Genomic DNA, 21,917 nt, shown 5'->3' with positions numbered 1-21,917 from the left:
ATATTATGTTTGTGGAGAAATTGAGGAATCTGAAATATTAAAAGGAGGCTAAGAAAGTGCTCATATGATATGAACACTGGCAAAGGAGCTGAACAGTTCTCAAAAGTGTAGGACTTCCCTGGTGGTCCAGTGGTTAAGACTCCACGCTTCCAACGCAGGGTGCATGGGTTTGCTCCCTGGTCGGGGAACTAAGATCCCATATAGCGCATGGCACGGCCAAAAAATGAAAGAAAAAAAAAGGTGTAAATACAATTGATGAGCATTTTTACAAACATCAGGGTCTTTTGTAAACACAATAATTCTTCTCTCACCGCATCGGCAATAACAAGTGCAGTTAAACGGGCACTCCCGTTCAGTGCCGGGGGGGAAGGAGCGTATATGAGCGTAGTCCTTTGGAAAACAGCTTGGAGAAAATTTATCTCCTACAGTCTCAAAAATATCTAAACACTTGACTCAGTGATTTTTACATCTGAGAATCTAAAGGAACAACCTCAAAATGTAAAAAATTATATACAGAAAAACGCGGTTGGCAGCATTGTGTATATGCACCAAAAAATGTAAACAACTTCAGCGTTCATCAGTATGAGAATGGCTGAATAAACCAAAGTAGAAACATATTCAACAGGACAATAGCAGCCATTTCAGATGATAAACACTGAATGCTTATCATGGGAATGGGAAAATGCTTAAATGTTGCCATAATTAAAAAAAAAGTTGGATACAAAGTTGCATATTGAATGTGTGCTTCTTTCTAAGATTATATCTCAAGAGGCAGATCCTATGACCTTTTGCTGAACTGCCTGTTAAAAATTCATCCTAGTTGACAGACAATATTATGTCATTCTCTTCTTCTCCTCTTAAGCAATAGGTAATTGCTCCAAGATGTACCAAGGTTAACAGGTTTCACATTTAGGTCAGCAGTGTAATGTTTGCATGTTGAACTGAGTTGGTCCTAGAGATAATTTATTAATGTTCTCAGATATTTCAGGACATATTTAGCTGCAGATGCAAACATATGTCACTGTCCCCATTTACTAAACTTCTAGTTTGAGGATCTGGATCTTTTCAAGACTATGCAATATGTAAGTTGTATTCATTTTCTTCTAGGTGGTGGTGAAAATTTCCTGGTCCTAGAATGAATAGAAAGGGAAGCAGTTTGTTTTTCATCTGTGACTGAGAGCTTGCATAGGCCCCAAGAGAAAACTCAAGTGTTAAGTGATGAAAAGAATAAAATAAATCTCGGATCCCAGACTAGGGATATAGATTCACACACGTAATCTTCCACACCTGTATGCACAATTTTCAATTTGATATCTCAAGATGGAGTCAAATGTGTCTGCGAGCTTCACTGACCTCTTTGTGACAGATTGTGCAGAGGGTCTGCAGGTTGTCCAGGGAGCACTGTCCTCCTCCACCAGACACTGGCTTGATGTGGTCCACCTGCCAGAAATGCCCTTCCCCTGGGTTTCTTATCATTTCATTAAGCTGTAATAAGAACACAAGATCAGCAATTTTCAACATACACTGTGGGAACTGTTGGGTTTGCATTGTGCAATCATGTTCACACAGCAGAATCACAGGGAAAAATACATTAGGATGGTTTAGCTTTTTTTTTTTTATATAGCTTTTATTGTGAGTAGGAAAAACCCTCTAGGTTAGCAATTTGAAAGCAATAAAAAATATGTTTCTGAAAAAGGTTTTTTCCCCCCCTTACCTAACCCATTTTGAAAAAATTACAAGTATAAAATACCAAGCCTTCTGACAGACTGGGAATAATCAATTGCTTCTGCACCTTTGAGCTAGTTTATATAGTCACTAAAACAAAACTGAGAAAAAAAAAAAAGAACAGATTAGAAATGAAAAACTTCTGAATATTACTGACTCGTCTTTTAATTGTTGACCTAAATGCATTTGTTAGTATACCAATGACAGTTTAATATTAACAGATATCACCCAGAACTTTTATGCTATTACCTGGGAACCTCCTAAGTTACATGGACTGGAATCAAATTTCTAGAACAAATCTCTGTTGCTTGCATATTTGGAATAAAAAAGATGTTCATTTAAAGCAGCCACTATTTAGGCCAGTCCATATATGCATACTTCATATTTAACGAATAATAACCTACATTCAAACGGGATGTATTTTAGCATTTTATCTGAGGTAGTAAAACCAGCTCACAACATAGCAGTGTAGAGTTGTTTAAATATCACAAAGACGAGTGTGAAGACGATATTATAATATCTTCCTTGTTCCTTGGTCTTGAACAAGGAAGATATTATAATCGACTTCAAGGCTGCTGGCCATGGGAATCTGTGACATAGCTCTAAAGTGCTTTAGGAAAGTTGTCAGGCCCATGGATGGCTCAGGGACCTTAGCAGCAGTGTCTGGCCCAAGAGCAGCCCCAGGAAGCAGCAAATTGGAGCAGTAACCTTTGTCCACCTTAACTCTGTTACAGATGGACTGACTGTCTCTTCTACACTGAACTTCCCAAATTCTGTTAGAAGATATATAATGATTTTTATTTTTGAGGTTGGCATTGTGGGAGGAGACTTCATGTGGCAGTCTTGTGCATCAAGCAAATGGCATATTCTTAGGAAAAAAAAATCCATTTTGGTTCTGTCTTTTGTAACCGATTCTTCTGTGCCGAGCAGTCTCCATTCTGACAGATCCTGTGATCCAGAAGGTGCTTCTTTATTCTTCCCAGCAATTCGGAATCACTTGGGGCCAGTCTTCAACATCCTAAACTCACCTCCAGAAAGAATCACTCCCTCTCCCACTGGTCATTCCATCTGGGCCCTGCGGTGCTCCTGATTCTCTGAGTGCTTCTCTTTTAGATGTGTACTGTGTAACTTGTGCATTCTTGGACAGACTGCTTTCAAGATGTTCTTGAGTCATTTCATTGTGTGTCTTCTGGAAGCCTCCACATGGAGGCAGCAGCAAGCAACTGGAGTCTGGCTGACACCTCCGGGATGGGTGTGACGTGACCCTCACCAGTTAGACCAAAGGATCTTTCAGGAACTCTGGATAACATTAGGGGAAGAGTGCATTTCCCTAACAAAGTCATGCTAATTCATCTTTGCAGAAATGCTTATTAATTCTGTCATGATTCAGCAATACTAGGTAAATAAAAATATAAGATTTGACTCCCTGGCTGGAACTTACCCAATATTTTAGCAGACGGAGAGTGATTTTTTTCAAAACTAAGCTTACTACAAAATTACACATTTTGCTCTAGTTTGAAATTTAGTACTTATCAGATCACAACACTGGAAATCCAACTGAGTTTTGGGAGTCAAAGTAAATACTGAGAATAGTGTGCTAAGAATACTATTTTTGTCATGAATTACATTTTACAATGGGATAAACATATATAAGTTTTCTTCTCATTGTAACGACTACATTTTGGGGGTTATCTGTTTACCCCTTGTCATTCAATATTAACACCATGAAAAGTGGAACAAGCATACCGTAAGTGCCTCTCAATGCAATGTACCATCTGTTAAGGTCTCTTCCCAAAATAATCTAGTCAGAATCTAATTAAACCTCTAGATCTTATAACCATTATTCAGGAAATCAGGGGGGATAGAGAAACATGTCAGACAACATCATGAGGATACAGGGAGACAAATCCAGAATGTGGGAAATTCTAAAGGCAAATGTAACAATTTATAGTGTAAAAAAGGGATGGGGTGATATTACAGATTATATGGAACGTAAAAGGTGTAATGACCAAATGCAATGTGTGGGTGATATTTTGATCCTAATTTGAAGAAAGCAATTGTAAAAAGACATTTCTGAGAGAACATGGGAAACCAAACACGGACTTACTATAACTGCGGAATTATAATTGTGTTGGGTGTGATAATGGATATTGGGATATTTAAAAGAGAGACCTATGATGAAGAAACCATAATGGAAGAGAATATTAAAAAAAGAATGTATATATATGTATAACTGAGTCATTTTTCTGTACAGTAGTAATTAACACAACATTGTAAATCAACTATACTTCAATTAAAAGAATAAATAAATAAATAATAAAAGAGAGAAAGAAAAAGGGGGGGAGGGAGAAAGAAAGTCTTTATCTGTGAGACACACATAATGAAAGTATTTAAGGGTGAAATGAAACGCTGTCTGGAATTTGGTTTAAAATAATTCCAGGAGAGAGAAAGAATTGAGGTGAGGGACAGATGAAGATGAATGGCAAAATGTTGATAACTGTTAAAGTTTGGTGATGGGTATGTGGGTCCATCATTCTCTCTACTTTTGTATATGTATTTGAAAATCCCCATATTAAAAAGTTTAAAAAAAGAAAGTGAGTCAGTATTCATCACTCAGTGCAATGTTGCCTTCTATCAGTCACATGATTATAATTTACCTGTTCTAATGGGAGCTTTGAGGTCCAGGTAAGATCCAGAAGATTCTTCCTCTGACTTTTAGGGGCATCTCTCAGACGTAAAAAAAGTTCTTGTGCATTCAGATTACATAGCTGACACACGCCATGTTCAATTTCAAATACTTTGGCCCGCAGGTAACTGTTATTAGATCGAATCCAAAACTCCTCCTGACATTTCAGAGAGCAAAACCGTGAATCCCAAGCATTTGCTTTATGCTCTTGCTTACTGTGGCAAGTGGGTTGCTGACAGCGAAGGCAAAGTGGATTTCCTTCATTATCCACAGCTTGCAAATAGCCTTTGGATGTAGAAGGTTTCACAGTGAGATCAGCTTGGGCTGTGCTGGGATTTAGAAATGGGACACAAGCTCCATCTTCAAAAAATTCTCTAGAATGAGCAAAATATTGATTAGGTAACTAATGAAGGCTTACTCTATTCAAAGTAATTTTTACTTCATTTAAAGGTCTTCAAAGTTTCTATACTGATAAACAGTAAATATGGGGCCCACAGATTTTGTGATTCAGTGTGGAAATGAAATAGCTATAGTCGGCACACTCTACTCCACGGCAAGTAAAAGAAGGAATGTTGTGTTCAAAAAAATAAATTTGCAAAAAAATATGCTGCCTCTCTTGGGAACTTAGATGTCTTCAAGTTACACACTCAGACTCTCGAGAAGGAAAATGAGAAGTTAGAAAATGCTTCTTTAGGCTGGGAAAGGACAGGGTGATGGAAAACCTCAGCTAAAGTTAGTGGCTACCCTGCTCTCTAGATGTGTCAGGTCACACACCCCATTAGGACCGAGAGGCCGTTACCAAGGCTTCCAGGAACACTCTCTTCCGGCCTCTGCTGGCCTTCAGGAAAAAGATCATTCATATCCATTAAGTGACAGAGCCAGGGAGTTAACAGTGCTGATAGGAATTAGAACAGGAGACTTGCTAAATACGCACCTCCTACGGGTAAACTCTGAGTCGACAGAATTAAAATTAGAGATGAAACATGGTAGGACATAAACTCCATTTGTTAGAATAAAAGGAAAAGGTACATTACTCAGTTTTGTTGAAAAGTCCTACATGGGAATTACAATAGCTGCTTTGCTCATTTTCCATGGCTGGCTGTTAGAGTGTTAAAAGAAAACTTTTTATGATAGTAAGAACTCAAGACTGGGGGGCAGAGCCCAGATTTGACCTCAGCTCTGCTAGCATCTAGTGGCCTGGGGCAGGTCACTTGACCCACCTGCAGGATCCTTCTTTACCTCTAATTTCTAAGATGAGGGCATCAGGAGCCTCACAGGGTTGCTAGGAGGACAGAAGAGCTATTACATTGTAAAAGCTTTTTGTAACCTGTAAAGTAGCCACACAAAGGTAAAGTATTATTACAAAAATGAAAGCATAAATTTAAAGGAATAGTCTTAGTACTACTATGCCCGACAAGTAAAAAAAAACCCCTTACTTTGTAGAAGGGACCCCTGGCCTGGACCCCTTTGTGATCAGACGGACATGGCCCCCATCATTCTTCACCTTGTCCACTGAGGCTACAGCAACATCTTCTTTGGTTATGTATCTAAAACAAATACATGTGAAGTAGATTTCCTCTCTCCTATAACAGTTTCTCTAGTTCATGTTCACATTTCTCCTTGTGAAAGCAATAGGAGAAAAAGAAATATATGAGTCTATTCATTGTGCTAATACTTAAATTAGGGAATGGAATTTTTTCCCTCTACATTGGTCTCCACATGTAGGAAACACATCTCTTTGTTCCAAATTAGTTTTCTCAAGATTTATTTTTCTAAGAAATTCAAGAGTCATTCAATATCCTTTGGACAAATTTTCACTTAGGGGAAAAAAGGCGTGGGTGTAGGAATAAGAAATGATCAAATACATGCACCACTGACAGCCGTAAGTAAACTGCTTGCCAAGCTGTGCAGAAAATCTCTAACTGGATTTTCACCTGCCTATTGGTCTTCTCTTCAAGGCTCCTCACATCACCTTAATCAGTTATAACAGTGTATCAATGTATTCAGATAAAGTGATTCTCTTTTTAGTTAATTAGATTCAATCACATTGTCTATAATCTTAAGGTTGTTTCCATTATTATCAGCTCATATAGAGTTTATGGAATCTTCCACTGAAATAAAGCCACTCTTGATGTGGGATTCAGAACCTTATTACACAACACTATCAATACCACATAATGGTTTAGGGACTGGAAGTAAAGAGGAAAGTTATTCCAATTAAAGGTGACGGGGGAATTTAAGTAGGTGAAATGCAATTACCCAATTAATTCCTTCTAATTAGCATGGCCTAGTTTCTCTAGTAGTTTACACCTATTGCAATTTTCTTTAAAAATTACTTTAAACATGCATTTTTTTCATATTCTCAAATACTTCTTCATTTGGTAACTTGACAATAAAATTCAAGTTAAATCACAATGGAATTGTGCAGTTACAGGTAAAATTTTAGAAATTTGCTTTTATGTTGTTGAAGTAGATTTAGTAATTAATAGAATTCCTCCTTTTTATAAAGTAGTTTATTAATTTTTTGATGAGGTGATACATGCACATATTTCACAATTTTAAAGGCACGCACTGCTTTATATGGTGAACAGTGTTTCCCTTCCATTCCCATCCTTTTCTCCCCGCTTCCCCAAACTATCTCTGTTGCCAATTTTCAATACATCCTTCTAGAAATAGTTCATTTTTTATGTGTATAACTTTTATTTCTTTCTTTGTATTTTTATGGACATACAATTCACATACCATAAAATTTACCATTTTCAAGTTTACAATTCAGTGCATTTTAGTATATTCATAAGGCTGTACAACCTTCACCACTATCTAGTTCCAGAACATTTTTATCACCCCCAAAAGAAACCCATAGCCATTAGCAGTCACTCCCCATTATACTTTTTATTTTTAAAAACAAATGGTGGCATAATATACACATTAGTCTTCACCTTGCTCTTTTTACCTAAACATACATCTTGGAGATCTTTCCATTTTAGCACACATAGAATTGCCCTATTTTTTTAAATGGCTGCATGTTATTTCATCATTTCGACAAACCATATGATGTATCTTACCAGTCTCTGATTAATGTCCATTTAGGTTGTTCCAGTCTCTGCTATCACAAACAATGCTGTACAAAATATCCCCATCCCAAATATCCCTATTTTCTACACAAGAAGTAGCTGTAGAATAAATTCCCAGAAGTAGAATTGCTGGGTCAAAGATCTTGGGTGCTTTAAATTTGGACAGATTTTGACAAATTGTTCTCCTCTGGTTTTGTACAAATTTATACATCCACCAGCAATGGAGAGCCCGTTTCCTCACACTTTCACTAGCACAAGGTATATCAGTTAAAAATATCTCTGCTAATGGTGATAGGTATCTTGTTATAGCTTTACATTTGCATTTCTTCTGTTAAGAGGAAGGATGACTATCTTTTCACATGTTGGCATTTCTACTTGTGTGTCTTTCTTAAAGCAAAAAAAAGAATCACAGTGAATTCTTTAAGTATTCTTTAACTTGCCCTTTTAGCTCCTAAATTCCCTCCCCCCTCCTATCTTCAACCATTTCATTCCCTTGACAAAAGCACTTTGCTAAAGTATTCCGGCATATTCTAAAAGAACTCAAAAGCTTCTAGCTTTGATGGGCAATGGGATATTAAGCCTTGCCTCAGGGATTATTCAATGTTTAAAAGCTTAGAAGCTTAATTTAGTAACTTTAAAAGATGCTGAGAAAGCTGGGACTTCCCTGGTGGTGCAGTGGTTGGGAGTCCGCCTGCCAATGCAGGGGACATGGGTTCAAGCCCTGGTCCGGGAAGATCCCACATGCTGCGGAGCAACTAAGCCTGTGTGCCACAACTAGTGAGCCTGCGCTCTAGAGCCCACGAGCCACAACTACAGAAGCCCGCGTGCCTAGAGCCCGTGCTCCGCAACAAGAGAAGCCACCGCAATGAGAGGTCCGCGCACCACAATGAAGAGTAGCCCCCGCTCGCCACAACTAGAGAAAGCCCGTGCACAGCAACGAAGACCCAACGCAGCCACAAATAAATTAATTCATTAATTAAAAAAAAAGATGCTGAGAAATCTATTCAGAGATTTAAGAACTAAAAATAACCAGAGGTTACTTCCTATGAGAGGTTTAAGTACAAATTTTTGGAAACCACAAGAAATGGATCAATCAACCCCAAAGTGGGTTGCTGGCAACTTTTCAAACGTAGCTGCGTTACCAATATTTAATTTTCCATTGAGTTTTGCCAGAAAGTTCATGTAAGCACACCAACTTTCAAAAGGATTATGGTAAATCCGAATTTTGACAGATAGGGAAGGAAGAATGCTGTCTACTCAAATAATTCCTGGATGGGGGTGATCAGAGGAGATGGCAAGTTTTGCAGTAAAAGAGGAGTGAGTTGGAAGGTGGCCTGAACCAATGAGAAGAGTGGTGGGCTCAGGACTGCCCTGGTGGTGCAGTGGTTAAGACTGTGGTCCCAATGCAGGGGGCCTGGGTTCGATCCCTGGTCAGAGCACTAGATCCCACATGCATGCCACAACTAAAGAGCCCACATGCTGCAACTAAGGAACCCGTCTGCTGCAACCAAGACCCAGCACAACCAAAAAAAAAAAAAAAAAAAAGAAAGAACAGTGCTGGGCTCTAGGCTGTTGACTTGCTTTAGAGATCAGCTGTGGCTAGAGGATAAATTTGGCATTCTAAACCCACAGGTTTCCAAGTGAATCAGACCTGCCCTTTGACAAGTGGAAACCCACTTAGGAACCTAAACAATGGCTGGTGATCTTGGCTTCTATTTATATTTAAGAGTGAGCTGCTCAAAAGCTGACTACAAACTCTGAGCTTGGACGCAGCCTGCAAATGAGTGGATGCCACTGGAGGATAATCATGTTGGGAGTTCTAGCCATTGCTTTTGGGAGAATTCCTGAAAACTAGTATATATGTGTCTTTATTCTGAAGCCATTCCATCTTTTCAGAGATGAATCCTCTAATCTCATGCCTAGAAAGTAAAATGTGGCTGTTGGTATGGCAGCTGAGCCAAGAAAGGGACCTGGGGAGTGTAGTTTCCAGTATAACGCCTCTCCATTTATCTCCACTGAGGTTGGTGTTTCCAAGACTGGTGCCTCTCTTGTTCAGTTTCTCTATAGAGGACAGTGGGAAGGCAAGGCATCCAATGTCTAACTGCTCCTCATATAGACTTCCAATCAATGCTGTTGTGTAGCCCCATCTTTCATACCTGCTTTCAGAGAGACACAGTTACTCCAGTTTACTGAGACTTACTGGAGTTCTACAGCCAGAATCAGCATGCTTCCTCAAAGCATCCCCCTCTGCAGGTGCACATGTTTCATTTTCATGGCTCTGCTAAGTCCATGTCCCTGGAGCCCCCTCTCTCCACCTCTCTTTCATCAGTGACCAAGGTCTCTAGATCTACCTCTGTAACACATCTCTTTACTCTCTTTCCTCCATTCCCATTTCTAATGCCTCAATAAAAGCCCTCATCTTTTTTCTCCAGGTCTACTGTAATAGTCTCTTAACTTCTATGGTAAGCAGAATTTTAAAGATAGCTCCCTAGGAGTCCTGTCCCCTGGTATTCAATTGAACACTTATCTGGGTAATGCTGTAAAGGGATGCTGCAGATGTAATTAAGGTTATGAATTAGCTGACCTTAAGACAGGGAGCAATTCAAAGCATGAGAAGGATTTCACACACCACTTCTGATCCTGAGATGTAGGGGCCCATGTGCTAGAAGTAAAAAGAAGCTGAGAGTGGCTCCCAGTTGACAGTCAGCAAGGAAACCTAAGTCCTACAACCACAATGAACTGAATTCTGTTAACAACCTGAATGTGTGTGGAAATGGATTCTTCCCAGACTATCAGTAAGAGCCCAGCCATCTTTTTTTCAGCCTCGTAAAATCCAGAGCAGAGAAACAAGTAGAGCCAACTCAGACTGCTGACTTAAAAACTGTGAGATAAATTTCTGTTGTTTTAAGCTGCTAAGTTTGTGGTAATTTGTCACGGCAGCCACAGGAAGCTAATGCCACTTGTCTCCCTTCGAGTCTTGCCCTTTCAGTCTAATCTTCCAACTGCTGCCAGAGTGAGCTCTTAAAATACAAATCTGATTATTTACTCCGCTGCTTGTTAACATAGTTTTATCTTTAATATATCACCTACATATATTTTTATAAATAACACTGTGTGTCTGACTTGGTTTTATATTGATTTTATGACTTTTGCTTTTACACCTGACCAGCCTTCTTTCTGAGGTGGTGCTTCCATGTCTGCTGGAGAAGAAACAATGGGGCATGCTGTAAATTCAGTTAGGAAGGGTATTATGATCATGTAAAGAGAAGACCAATACTTCAACTAAGACTATGGTTATAAAAATGAAAAAAGGAGAGGACTGGAAGAAGTATTGAGAAAAGTAAAACAGGCATCGTGTTTTTTGTTAAGTGTGTGTGTATATGTATGTGTAGGTTTCTGTGTGTATGTATAAATACACACATATATTTTTAGTGTATTTTTTACATAAGGCAATACACACTCATGGGAAAATTCAACCAGTATAAAGAGTTGAGGCGATAGTCCAAAACTGGCAGCTCATGGATATATCCAACGAGTCAAAAGGCTTTATTTGACTCTTACAGTGTTTTATTTTTTAATCTGAATTTGAGTGACGTTAGATGGGTTATGTACTTTCTAATTTGCTATAGCTCTGCTCCCTACCCCATCCTTTTCTAGTTTTACACCTGATCTCATTCATTCATTTACAGTTCCTTGCTTTGTTTTTACTCACATGAGTTTGTAATCCCAGCAAAAAATATAAAGTCCCTACCATCTCCACAAATCTTCTAATCGTATGGTGTAGAGTAGAACTTCTCAACAGTGCACTAGTGACATTTTGAAATCAGTAACTATTTGTTTGTTCCTGTTCACTGCAGAATTTTTAGCAATATCCCAGCCTCTACCCACTAGATGTTCCCAGTTGTATCCCCTAATTGTGAAAATCTAAAAATGTCTCACAAGACTGCTACCCAGAGAAGAAATTGCCCGTTTGAGAACAAAGTCCTAGAGAAACCTCTGATACGTGTTTCTAAGGTATCCTCCCCGACACTTACTATGTCAATGATAGCAATTATATGTTTGTGTCTCCATCCTTTTTTATACTTATTTTTACCCTTAACAATTTATCACAAACATCGTTCCTTGTTCTCGCATATGAATATACCACAGCTCTATTCTGAAACAGCTGAAGAGATTTTCACAGTATTGCAATATAATGTAGTTAACCAGCTGCACCCCTTCACATCGCATTGATGGATTTTTTTCACCTGTGTGCATGGAAAAAGCTAGAGATCATAAAATGATGGAATGTGAGGATGAAGAGAGTACAGGTATATGGAGACAGCAAGAGCTAAAGGAAGGGGCTTTTTCTGCCAATGCTGCTGTTGGGTTTGGTGCTTTGTGATCTCTTCCAAAGCAAGAGTTGGGGTGTAGAATGGCTGACTGCTTTCCCTGTGAATCTTTGCTTCATGCTGAACAAGAGTCTACAGAGAATGGGGATTTCAGATCACACAAGGGGATGTCTGAGTGAGGCAAAGATGATGATGATGCCAAGAAAGGAAAGGTAGTGTGCAGAGAGTAGAAAGGGACCTATAATGATAAAGGCAAGACAGTTACAAATGTGAGACATTTAACCTTTCCTATTACGTTGTTTCCAACCATGGGCATGAAAATTGTTAACCTTCTGCTACTTGCCTGGTAGTACATCAAACAGAACCAGCTCCCATGCTGCATGGTACCCAAGATTCACACTCCAAGAATGAAGGGCAGATGGGGCCCAGAGGCAGGTTCCACTGTTATATCAGGGAAATGTTTTCCTCTTGTCAACCAGTAGCCCAGGCTGGGCAGGTCACAGGTCAGATCAACCTGGGACTCTGGCCTCTCTCTTGACGAGCAGGACCCATAGTGAGCAAGACCCCCCCCCCCCAGACAACTTGAATCCTTTCCAGCAGATATGATCAAGTTCACAAAATATAAGCTGTCATTTGATGTATAATTTTCTCTTAACTCATCAGGATCTCATTAGTGGTTAATAAAATGCCTTAGACCCTCCGGTAGAAATAACTATGACGAGTAATAAAGTACGAAATAAAGACAGACAACTCATACCTCCTGGTACTGTTTTGTTTGGTTTGCTGCTTTGTGATCTCTTCCAGAGCAAGAATTGGGCTGCAGAACAGCTGCCCACTTTTCCTGATTATCCTTTGCTTCATAGCAGTTAGACTGCTCCATTCTCGAACAAACCTCAAAATCTGGCAGAAAATGAGATAATGAAAGGAGTGTACAGCTCGCCAGGCATCTTCCTTTGAAAGTGAGGCTACTTATAACATCTGAAAACTGATGTTTCATTATATCCCCCAAATAGGCTTTGAGTTTCACAGTTTAAGGCTTCCTTCAATTTGATGCAGTTCTCCTCTCTTTATTGTGAACTATCTATGGCCAGTTCTGCATAGGTCTCGTTTAAGCCATAGACTCTCTAAAGGCACGCTTCAGGACACTCAGCCTATGTCTTTAATGCACATAGAGACCAAAAGTGGTCTGGCTGTTGGAAAGACACACCCCACCAGTGGCCGAGGCAAAACTGGTCTTGGGGACAGTGGGTCTTGTGGTGGTGACAGTCACAGTGCAACATCTGAGCATCGCTTGTACCTGACTACCTACGTTCTCACAGGAAAGAAGCCGTCAATAATAAATCTGGCACCTTTTATTAGGGTTGCCATTACTCTTACTTATTGGTCAGTTATAGGTAATTGGTTATTTTCTGGCAATCTGAGAATCAAGATTACATGATACCAAAGAAAAGAGCTCATGGCTACCTTTTCCTTTGAGACAGGTGCAGCCAACCAAGGGCAACGTTTCATTTCCGCTCAAAGGGCAAAAACATAATCACTATTTTCTTGTAAAAAGTGGTACACTGCCTGCTGGCTCAGCCCCTGCGATGCTGACCCTTCTTAGCAGTGAAGATAAATCAGCCACAGAGGAGAACTAAGGACTCCCCAACGGGTATGTGGCCTGCGGCTGCACACACATGCTTGCAGCAACGAATGGAGTCACCTCACGTGGTATTATCCCTGCTCTCAGAGCTTGTCAGTGTTAGAACTTAATCTACAAAGATAAAAGGTGGTTCTGTCAGATACAAACATCACAGTTGCTAATCCTGTGAATGAGAAATTAAATGATGTGAGGATGATTCTATACACAGAAACAGCAAACCTAGGTGTGATCATTTGCCAAGGAAACAGATTTCATTTTATTCTTAGCACCGGGGTAATTCATAGGCACTGCCTGGACTGATTAAAATGCAACCAGTGATTTGACTCTGCAACGGGCCACAAAGTGCTCTGCTTTTATTAAACTCAAAAAAGGTCATTAAAATTACTCAACAAATTTTCATTTAGAACAAACGCGCAGGACTATTCTTACCAGGGAGCGATTTTGCTTCAGCTGAAAGCTTGCTGGTAAATCTTCCCAAAGGTCTAATTTTATATCCAAAGGAATGAAATTACAGTTCATCTGGTTTCCATCCTGATTATAGATTAGGAAGGCAATATTAATACATTTTGTCTGTAGGCACTAATAATTATTTTAAAAGTAAAGAATTCTATTATGGCATCACATGCCCAGTCTCCTAAAAGATAAACTGAGGAGGCTCATTCTAGACAAGATTCCACCCACACAGCTCCCCTGAAAGAACGCTGAGTGGAGAAGGAGGGCCAGGCTCTCACGCCCTCTGGGTGTCCTCACTGCATTCAATCTTAAGGGTAAGCGATCCCATGCAGAGGGGTGTGGTCAGTCAAATACGAGGTTTAAACATGAAGTATTTCTTTTACAAAGGGAAAGAAGAATCTTTGTATACGGATATCTACTGTATAAACAATAGTTGAACCCACATTCTATAGAATTCTCTCAGCCAAAAGGTAACGTTACAGTTCCCACATCACTTTGGGGGAAAAAACATACAAAAAGTACTTACATAGTGATTAAAAGTTTAGATATGTAATCATTACTCTAAACTCTGCATTAGACACGGGATTCTGGCTGAAATGAACAGTTCTTTAGAGGTATACTATTAACATGACATAAGATGCTAAACATCTGTTACTGCTCCTCCTTTTAAAGGGTGCTCTTTTAGGCACTGAACTAGGATTTTTATCCAAATTTCTGTTTCTAGATTTTATTTCAGATCTCCTAAGGTAAAAAGGAAAGCTTTCATCTGAACTCTCCTGTAGCTGTGAAAATCCCTGTTGACATTTCATCTGCTTAGTGTCTCAGGTTTAGAAAACTGATTGAACAACATTTCACGGCAAGGGGACATGTAAGTATTTAGAAGAGTCATAAAAATGCACTTGAGACTAGTGCACAGGCGGGGCGTTCGAGCCAGAATGTGGGTCAGGGAGGCCACGGTATTTGCCCGGCGGTGGGCACACTCCACTCTCTACCAGGAGTTTGCAGTTTCTCTCCGGTCTCCACCCAAGGGGGAAACACCCTGATCAGATGATCCAGGATGCAGAGGCTTCACTGAGAGTAAAAAGTTTAAGGGCTTCTGAATTCCTGTACGTGCTCTGCCTGGGGTCCGCCTTCCGGCTTCTCGACCTTCCAGCCCCTGGGGGATCCGTTCTCTGTTATTCTCAGATCATGTAGACATGATGGTCTGAGAAGCACAGCCTGGAACTCCCCATATGAGGGGACAAGGAAGCGCAGGCACTTAGACCTGTCTCTAGGTGAGCAGAGGGGTGCTTGGTGCTCCCCGAGTCTAGACGTTCCACATGGTGGACCAAAGTCCAAGCCTTTAAGGGGAACGTGTCCTGTCTTCATTCTCAGTATCGCTCTTGGTGGTGGTCCCACAGTGGAGGCTGCCTGGGGCTTCTGGTATTCAGGATCCTAGCCATCTCTAATCTTCTAGCAGTATCTTCTAATATTCAGTTAGAACTGAAGATTATTACGTGGTACACCATCTATCTGTATCTAATATTTGGTTTATCAGAAAACCCATAACTGAGTTTGGGCAGCTCCAACCTAAGTTATCTTTAAAAAGGCATTCTGAGAATTCCCTGGTAGTCCAGTGGTTAGGGCTCCACATTTCCACTGTGGAGGACAGGATGGGTGAGGGTTCTAGCCCTGGTAGGGGAACTAAGATTCCGCATGCCGTGTGGTACAGCCAAAAAACAAAACAAAACAAAACAAGACCAAAAAGGCATTCTTTCAATAGGGTGACCCATGAGTTTAAAAACGCACAAATACTATTTTATGATACTTATGAAGATTAGAGGTTTGAAACCGTAGAACAAACAAAAGTGTTCATAATCTTAGCAATTTTTTCTCTCAAACACTCACACTAGTTATTCTCGACCAAAGATTCTCACATGGTCTGCAAGAACTTTTCAGAAGATCCAGAGAGTCACAAGAGTTTTATAATAATAGTACAACATCATTGGCCTTTTTCACTCTCATTCTCTTATGAATGTACAGTGAAGTTTCCCATGCACAGGCAGATCTGAGAATCCCACTGTCTTCTACTGAGACTTCAGAGGAAATTGCTAAAACTGTAAAACAATGCCACTTTCCTCACTGAACACTGTTTTTGTTTTGGCAGATATAATTAGTTTTCATAAAAATATGCTTCTATAAATATGTAATGGACTTACTCTTAAGCAAATATTTTAAAGTGTTTCCATTTTAATTTCAAACAGTAAACATCAATAGATATAACACACATAAACAAAAGCTCTTTGGGTCCTCAACAAATTTTAGGAGTGCAGAGAGGTCCTGAAAAGTCTGAGTGCTGCTAACCCGGGCTATGGCGGGAATCGGAGCAATCATATTGTTAAAGCTTCCTAGGGTTTACTCCACACGGATGGGCAGGCTTAGGCTTCTGTAGAGACGCTACTGCTGCTGTAGCTGCAGGATCAGTGCAGGAGCCAACTCTGAGTGAGAGCTCATGACGGCCAGGCACTGCGCTAAGTCCCCTACAGGAATTAGCTTATTTTGTCCTGGCAACAACTCCTCCATATTTTACAGTTGAGGAGACTGAGGCACGGAGCAGTTAAGTACTGTGTCCAAGATTCCACAGTTAGTGACAGGTTTGAACTGAGGCACCCTGGCCCTGAAGTCTACACTCTTAACTACTATGCTGTTTACCTATCATTGCCTTTAGATTTAACAGAGGAATTTGAAAATTAGCTTTAAGGAGGAAAAGAACTTGATGCCTATCTCATTGCTAATAAAATTAATTATCTCCACTGAAACATGAAAAAAGGAAGCCTTTTGTAGGTTTCCAGAATCCACATGATGCTTACCTTAGTATAGACGTGAATCCGGTCAGTGTTCTGACTCGCACAAAACATTAAGGTATCACACACTGGCAAAGTGTCCGTACTCTTCAACTGTTCTAATAAACAAGATAAAAAAGAACCTGAAGGTGAATCTGCCCTCTGTCCAAAACAGCTTATTCTAATCTTCTGTGGGTTAGGATGATAAAATGGCTATAACAAATATATCAACATATTTGACAAAGTACATGTGTCTGGGTGTGAAATAAAACATGGTAGGCCATCTAAGAGCAGATTGGCTTATGTGGTAACCAGTTGCTTTGAACTGTTGCTAATGACCCAACAAGAAAAAAAGAAATTCAGCATTCGCTACAAAGATAAGAGTCAGGCATAAGGGAGAGCTTCCTGCCCCTCAAGAGTCCTTATCGATCTTGAAGGCTTCTAGAATCTATTCCTGTTGCTAGAGAGGGTTTAAGTTAAGACTGAAGGAGCACCATTTTGATTATCAGCAGCAATACAGCTATGTCGAGGGCCACCTAAATGACTGATGGCCGATGGCCTGGTGCCTCACATTCAAAGGAGATGAGTGGAGAAGCCTCCTTTCTGATAATCCCTCTTTATTTTTCCTTTCTCAGTCCTACTGACCAATATATTCTGCAAGAGAAATAGGGTTATTCAAGCAGATCTAAATAATAATTACAGTTAGCACTTATCAAGCACTTAAAATGTGCCAGGTACTGTTCCAAGTACATATATTAACACCTCTCAGAAATTAAGTAGTGCATTTTACAGAGGAGGAAACTGAGGCACATTAATCTGCCCAAGGCCACTAGTAAGAGACCAGTAATCTGGCTCCAGAGCCTGTGCCCTTAACCTCTGCCATAGTTCCTCAGTGACCTTTTAAGGTATTTTTCCAGATCTAGAAGTCTATGATTTGTTTGAGATTCTCTTTAGCCATGTCATCTACTTTAATTTTTCTAATTAAGGCATCAGTCACTTTACAAACTTGGATTGTGGATTATTCCCATATTTCATAAATTCAAAATGTACATTTTTTTCCACACTTTAACATCTCTGAAATTGGCATGTCTTACAGTCAATAATCGTGGCATTTTACAACCATGGTTGGCCAGGTGGCAGTTGTGAGGAAGTTGTCACTGCCTGAGCATAAGCTTAGTCATAACTACAATATCGTTGTCACTTTGACACTACGCTTGAGATACAAGCATTGTTGTTACTGAGTATTAAGTTTAATTACCTTTAAAATGTCTTCAAAATGTTTCACTATGGTTTGGGATTGAAATGAAAAGTTATCATGTATACGAAAAACTTGGACGCAGAGCAGAAGAGCATAAATTTGTTATTAAAGAAGCAACTATGTATCACCAGAGGAATAACCAGAATTTCTCATTGAGAAATTTCTTATTCTTGCCAAGGAATAACCAAGTGCTCCACGGGACCTAAGAAAGGGAGATCACTGCAAACAGAGAAAGATGTGTTATATTTGAATCCTGAAATGTGCAAAAGGGTTGTCTATTACATGCCAAGCAAGGCAAGGGAAGGCAGGAGAAGCTGCCAGATCCCTCAGAACAAATGCAAGTGATGTCAAAGCAACAGAGGGTCTTATGATCTGGTCTGGGCTATCATTAATTTATTGTGTCGTAGCTTAATTGACAGAGTTGTTTTCTTCTTTAATGTACATAAAGTAAGTGCATCTCATAATCACTGTGTCTCCAGATTTGAAGAACTACGGTTAACGCATTAATGCTTAAAGACCAGAAGTCATTCTTTGATAAAAAGCATTTCGAGAACAACTCCAAGTCAGTGGACATTCTTGGTAGCTAGTAGCTACATTAGGGGACATATTTTTCTTTTCATTGTTTTCATGAAGTATAATTTAATGGTTTGAAACTACAGATAATGCATCTTTTGAAGATATAGCCATCCTTCCAGACCCCTAGAATTCCAGTTAGAACGAAACTACAGTTCCAGCGTGGTATATACCGCTCTGGTTCTAAAAGAGCATATGTGGATAGAAGAAGCATTTTACTATAATGTGCCTTCTCTGTCTTCCTTCTGTTTTTCAAGGAAATTCATGTTAGTGAGTGGACGTGAAGCATATCGCTTTTGTGGCAGTCTCAGTCCAGTGATTTGAGAAGTAAAAAAAAAAAAAAAAAAAGAGAGAGAAGAGGGAATAGGTATGGGGGAAATGCTGGCATTGTCTACTGGATGAGGTCAATGCAAGTTTCAATAGCAGAATAGAATTTTTAAAAGTTTAGTGATTTTTGGATACCAAGGGGGAAAAGGCGGGTAGGGTGGATTGGGAGATTGGGATTGACATACATACACTACTATGTATAAAAGAGATAACTAATGGGGCTTCCCTGGTGGCGCAGTGGTTGAGAGTCCACCTGCCGATGCTAGTGGTCATGGGTTCGTGCCCCAGTCCGGGAGATCCCACATGCCGCGGAGCGGTTAGGCCCGTGAGCCATGGCCGCTAAGCCTGTGAGTCCGGAACCTGTGCTCCGTTAACGGGAGAGGCCACAACAGTGAGAGGCCCGCGTACCGCGAAAAAAAAAAAAAAAAAAAAAGATAACTAATGAAAACAGACTGTATACCACAGGGAACTGTACCCAATGCTCTGTGGTGACCTGAATGGGAAGGAAACCCAAGGAAGAGGGGATATATGTACACGTGTGGCTGATTCACTTTGCTGCACAGCAGAAATTAACACAGTATTATAAAGCTAGTATACTCCGGTAAATAAATAAATAAATAAATAAAAGTCTAGTGATTTTTGAAAAGTATGTGTAAGTAAAGCTAACATATGTCTTCATCAGGGGACCAATTTGTAACTAATACACCAGTATTTCCCTGCCATAGATGGAGAGACTCATGGCCCAGCTGATGACAATTGCCAGTTGCTGATTCTGGGTCTGATGTTTAGTTAACCGAGCAGTACGCTATCCTAGAGCAACAGCTTCATCAGCACTGGAGGGACTGTCACAGCAAGAACAAGGAAACTAGAGACAAAGAGTCTGAGTCTACATTGTCTACTTAAAGGCCGTTAAAATTAACAGATCTAAACAGGATCCATTGTAAGATAGTTCTGGGAAGACCTTGAGGAATTAGAGGAAAGGAAAGCTGAGTAAAGAAGAAAGGAGGATGCCCTGAGCTCAGAAATACTTAAATGAACATTTCATTTTAGAGCTATGAACCCAACTCTAAATTATCTATGTTTAACAGCAACTACCTTAAAAGAAAAACTGACAGTCCATCCCAACCATTTTGGGGTTGTTATAATGAGAACATCAACCTGTGGGTTACTATGGTCACCAACTGAGTAACAAAGAAAATAACCCAAAAGTACGCACAATCTTTTGCCAGTTGGCCCATAAAGAGTGATGTATGACATATAGGCTGGTATTTGCTAACCATCACAGCTGTAAATGATGAATGGAAACAACAAAAAAGTAAATAAATCTGAGACACTACATGGCTGGTTCCAAACACAGTCATGATTCACACAGTCTTGAAATTATTAAAAAAAAAAACCCTCAAAACCCTAAATATAAAATATGCCAATTAATTGTAGCCATTTAAAAGAAATTCATGTGTGAAGGGTTAATGACCTCCTAAGTGGCTGTTAATAATCTGTCAATCTTACAACAATCCACATGGTCCAAAGGAACCCCCAAACATTAAAACCACCCTCTCACCGGGAGAATGGGCCAGGCTCGGTGGAGGCCGGGCAACAGGCCTGAGATAGTACATGCGGCCACGTATGGGTTTAGCTCTCTGTGTAACATCTGAATGTCAGCAGCTCTGCTCTTCCAGCCATCTGGTGCTTATGTATGTAGTTACAAGTAGTTGGTATTTTTAATACAAAAGGGAATACAAGGAACCTGGAACAAGGTAGTAATCGCAAGTCTACTAACAGTATTATGTGTCTACGTATATGGTTATTATTTGGATCCTGGAAATGGAAGCAAGACTTACCATCACCTGGCTGGGGTGTGAGTCTGTCCTCACCCTCAGTTTTTGAAACTTCCTCCTGGCTCTCAGCTAACGGTTCAGGTGCTGAATGTGCAAGGACTTGTTTTTCCCCGTCAGAACTAGTCCATATTTTTTCGGAGGTGTCTTTCCGAGAATCATCTTTCTCGTTTCTGTTTTTATACTGGGTGTGGTGGAGGCTATCTATTTGTAGAACAAATTTATACAACAAATAAACAAATTAGTTTATTAAAATCAAACAAATAATTTACATTTAGGTAAAGTCATTATGTACTCTAAGCCCAATATAGAAAAGTAAGGTTAAAAAAAAGTCACAGCTAGGTTTTATAAAAAGAAACAAAGTCAACAATGTTTGTTCTTTCTTTCAAAACATGCATCGGGAGTCACTAAATACCAAGTACTACTCTAGGTGCTGGAGAGGCAGAGCAGAAAAGACAAGACAGAAATTTCCCTGCTTCCTGGGGATTCCATTCCAAGGGGCAGAAATAAACAGGTAAACAAATAGGATCTTTTCAGATAAAGAGAGTAAGTGAGTAAGGGGATGGGGTAGGAGGAGAAAAGTCAGCAGGCCCTTTTGAGCTGAGAGCTGCTCAGGAATCTAGGAAGCCTGGCCCCAGGGGGCCTGTATTCTTAGATTAGATTCTTAGTGTAACTGGAAGCCATTAAAGGGTTTTAAGCAAAGGAATGTAATGATCTGAGTTTTTAAAGGATCACTCTGCTGTGTAGAGAAGGACCAGCCTCAGGGAGACTTCTGAGGTCCTGAGAGAGAGATGATGGTGGCTTCCAGTGGGACGGTAGCAGTGAAGATGAAGTGGCTGGAATCAAGATACATTGTAGAGGTTATACTAGCAGAACTTCATGAAGTGGCAGGAGAGGGAAGAATCAAAGATACTGCCTCTAGGTTTTTAACACGATGTGGGGAAGATGGGGGGAGAGAAGATTTAGTGTTAGATGTGGTGGTGGTGAATCAAGAATTCCATTTTGGACAAGTTAAGCTTGAGGTACCCATTTGGACATCCAGGTGGAGATGTTACATAGGCCACTAGATACATCCAATCTGGAATTCAAGATACGTCCAATCTGGGCATATGAGCTATAAGATGCTGAGTATAAGCACTAGCTGTTAAGAACAAAGCACAATACTAGTGTTCAATGTATATTATACCAAAT

At 39.9% G+C, this 21,917-nt stretch overlaps 1 protein-coding gene and 1 long non-coding RNA gene across 2 annotated transcripts in view; one reads left to right on the top strand and one right to left on the bottom strand.

The window, feature by feature from the left end:
• The window catches only part of LOC132522406 (uncharacterized), a 39,036-nt gene extending 34,736 nt beyond the window's left edge, over positions 1-4,300 (top strand). Inside the window, exon 4 of the long non-coding RNA XR_009541193.1 lies at positions 1,108-4,300. This is a non-coding gene — a long non-coding RNA (uncharacterized LOC132522406). The remainder of the gene's footprint in view (positions 1-1,107) is intronic.
• ZRANB3 (zinc finger RANBP2-type containing 3) overlaps positions 1-21,917 on the bottom strand; it is a 269,676-nt gene that overhangs the window by 2,271 nt on the left and 245,488 nt on the right. Inside the window, exons 14-20 of the mRNA XM_060152984.1 lie at positions 20,733-20,930; positions 16,761-16,852; positions 13,888-13,989; positions 12,574-12,716; positions 5,848-5,958; positions 4,383-4,785; positions 1,354-1,485 (exon numbers count right to left, since the gene is read on the bottom strand). Of these exons, the coding sequence (XP_060008967.1) occupies positions 1,354-1,485; positions 4,383-4,785; positions 5,848-5,958; positions 12,574-12,716; positions 13,888-13,989; positions 16,761-16,852; positions 20,733-20,930 (1,181 nt within the window). The remainder of the gene's footprint in view (positions 1-1,353; positions 1,486-4,382; positions 4,786-5,847; positions 5,959-12,573; positions 12,717-13,887; positions 13,990-16,760; positions 16,853-20,732; positions 20,931-21,917) is intronic.

Source organism: Lagenorhynchus albirostris, chromosome 6 (assembly GCF_949774975.1).
Source record: "Lagenorhynchus albirostris chromosome 6, mLagAlb1.1, whole genome shotgun sequence".
In the NCBI taxonomy this organism is placed as follows: Eukaryota; Metazoa; Chordata; class Mammalia; order Artiodactyla; family Delphinidae; genus Lagenorhynchus; species Lagenorhynchus albirostris.
Note: the sequence above shows the minus strand (reverse complement) of the source record. Positions and strands in the feature narration are given on the sequence as shown.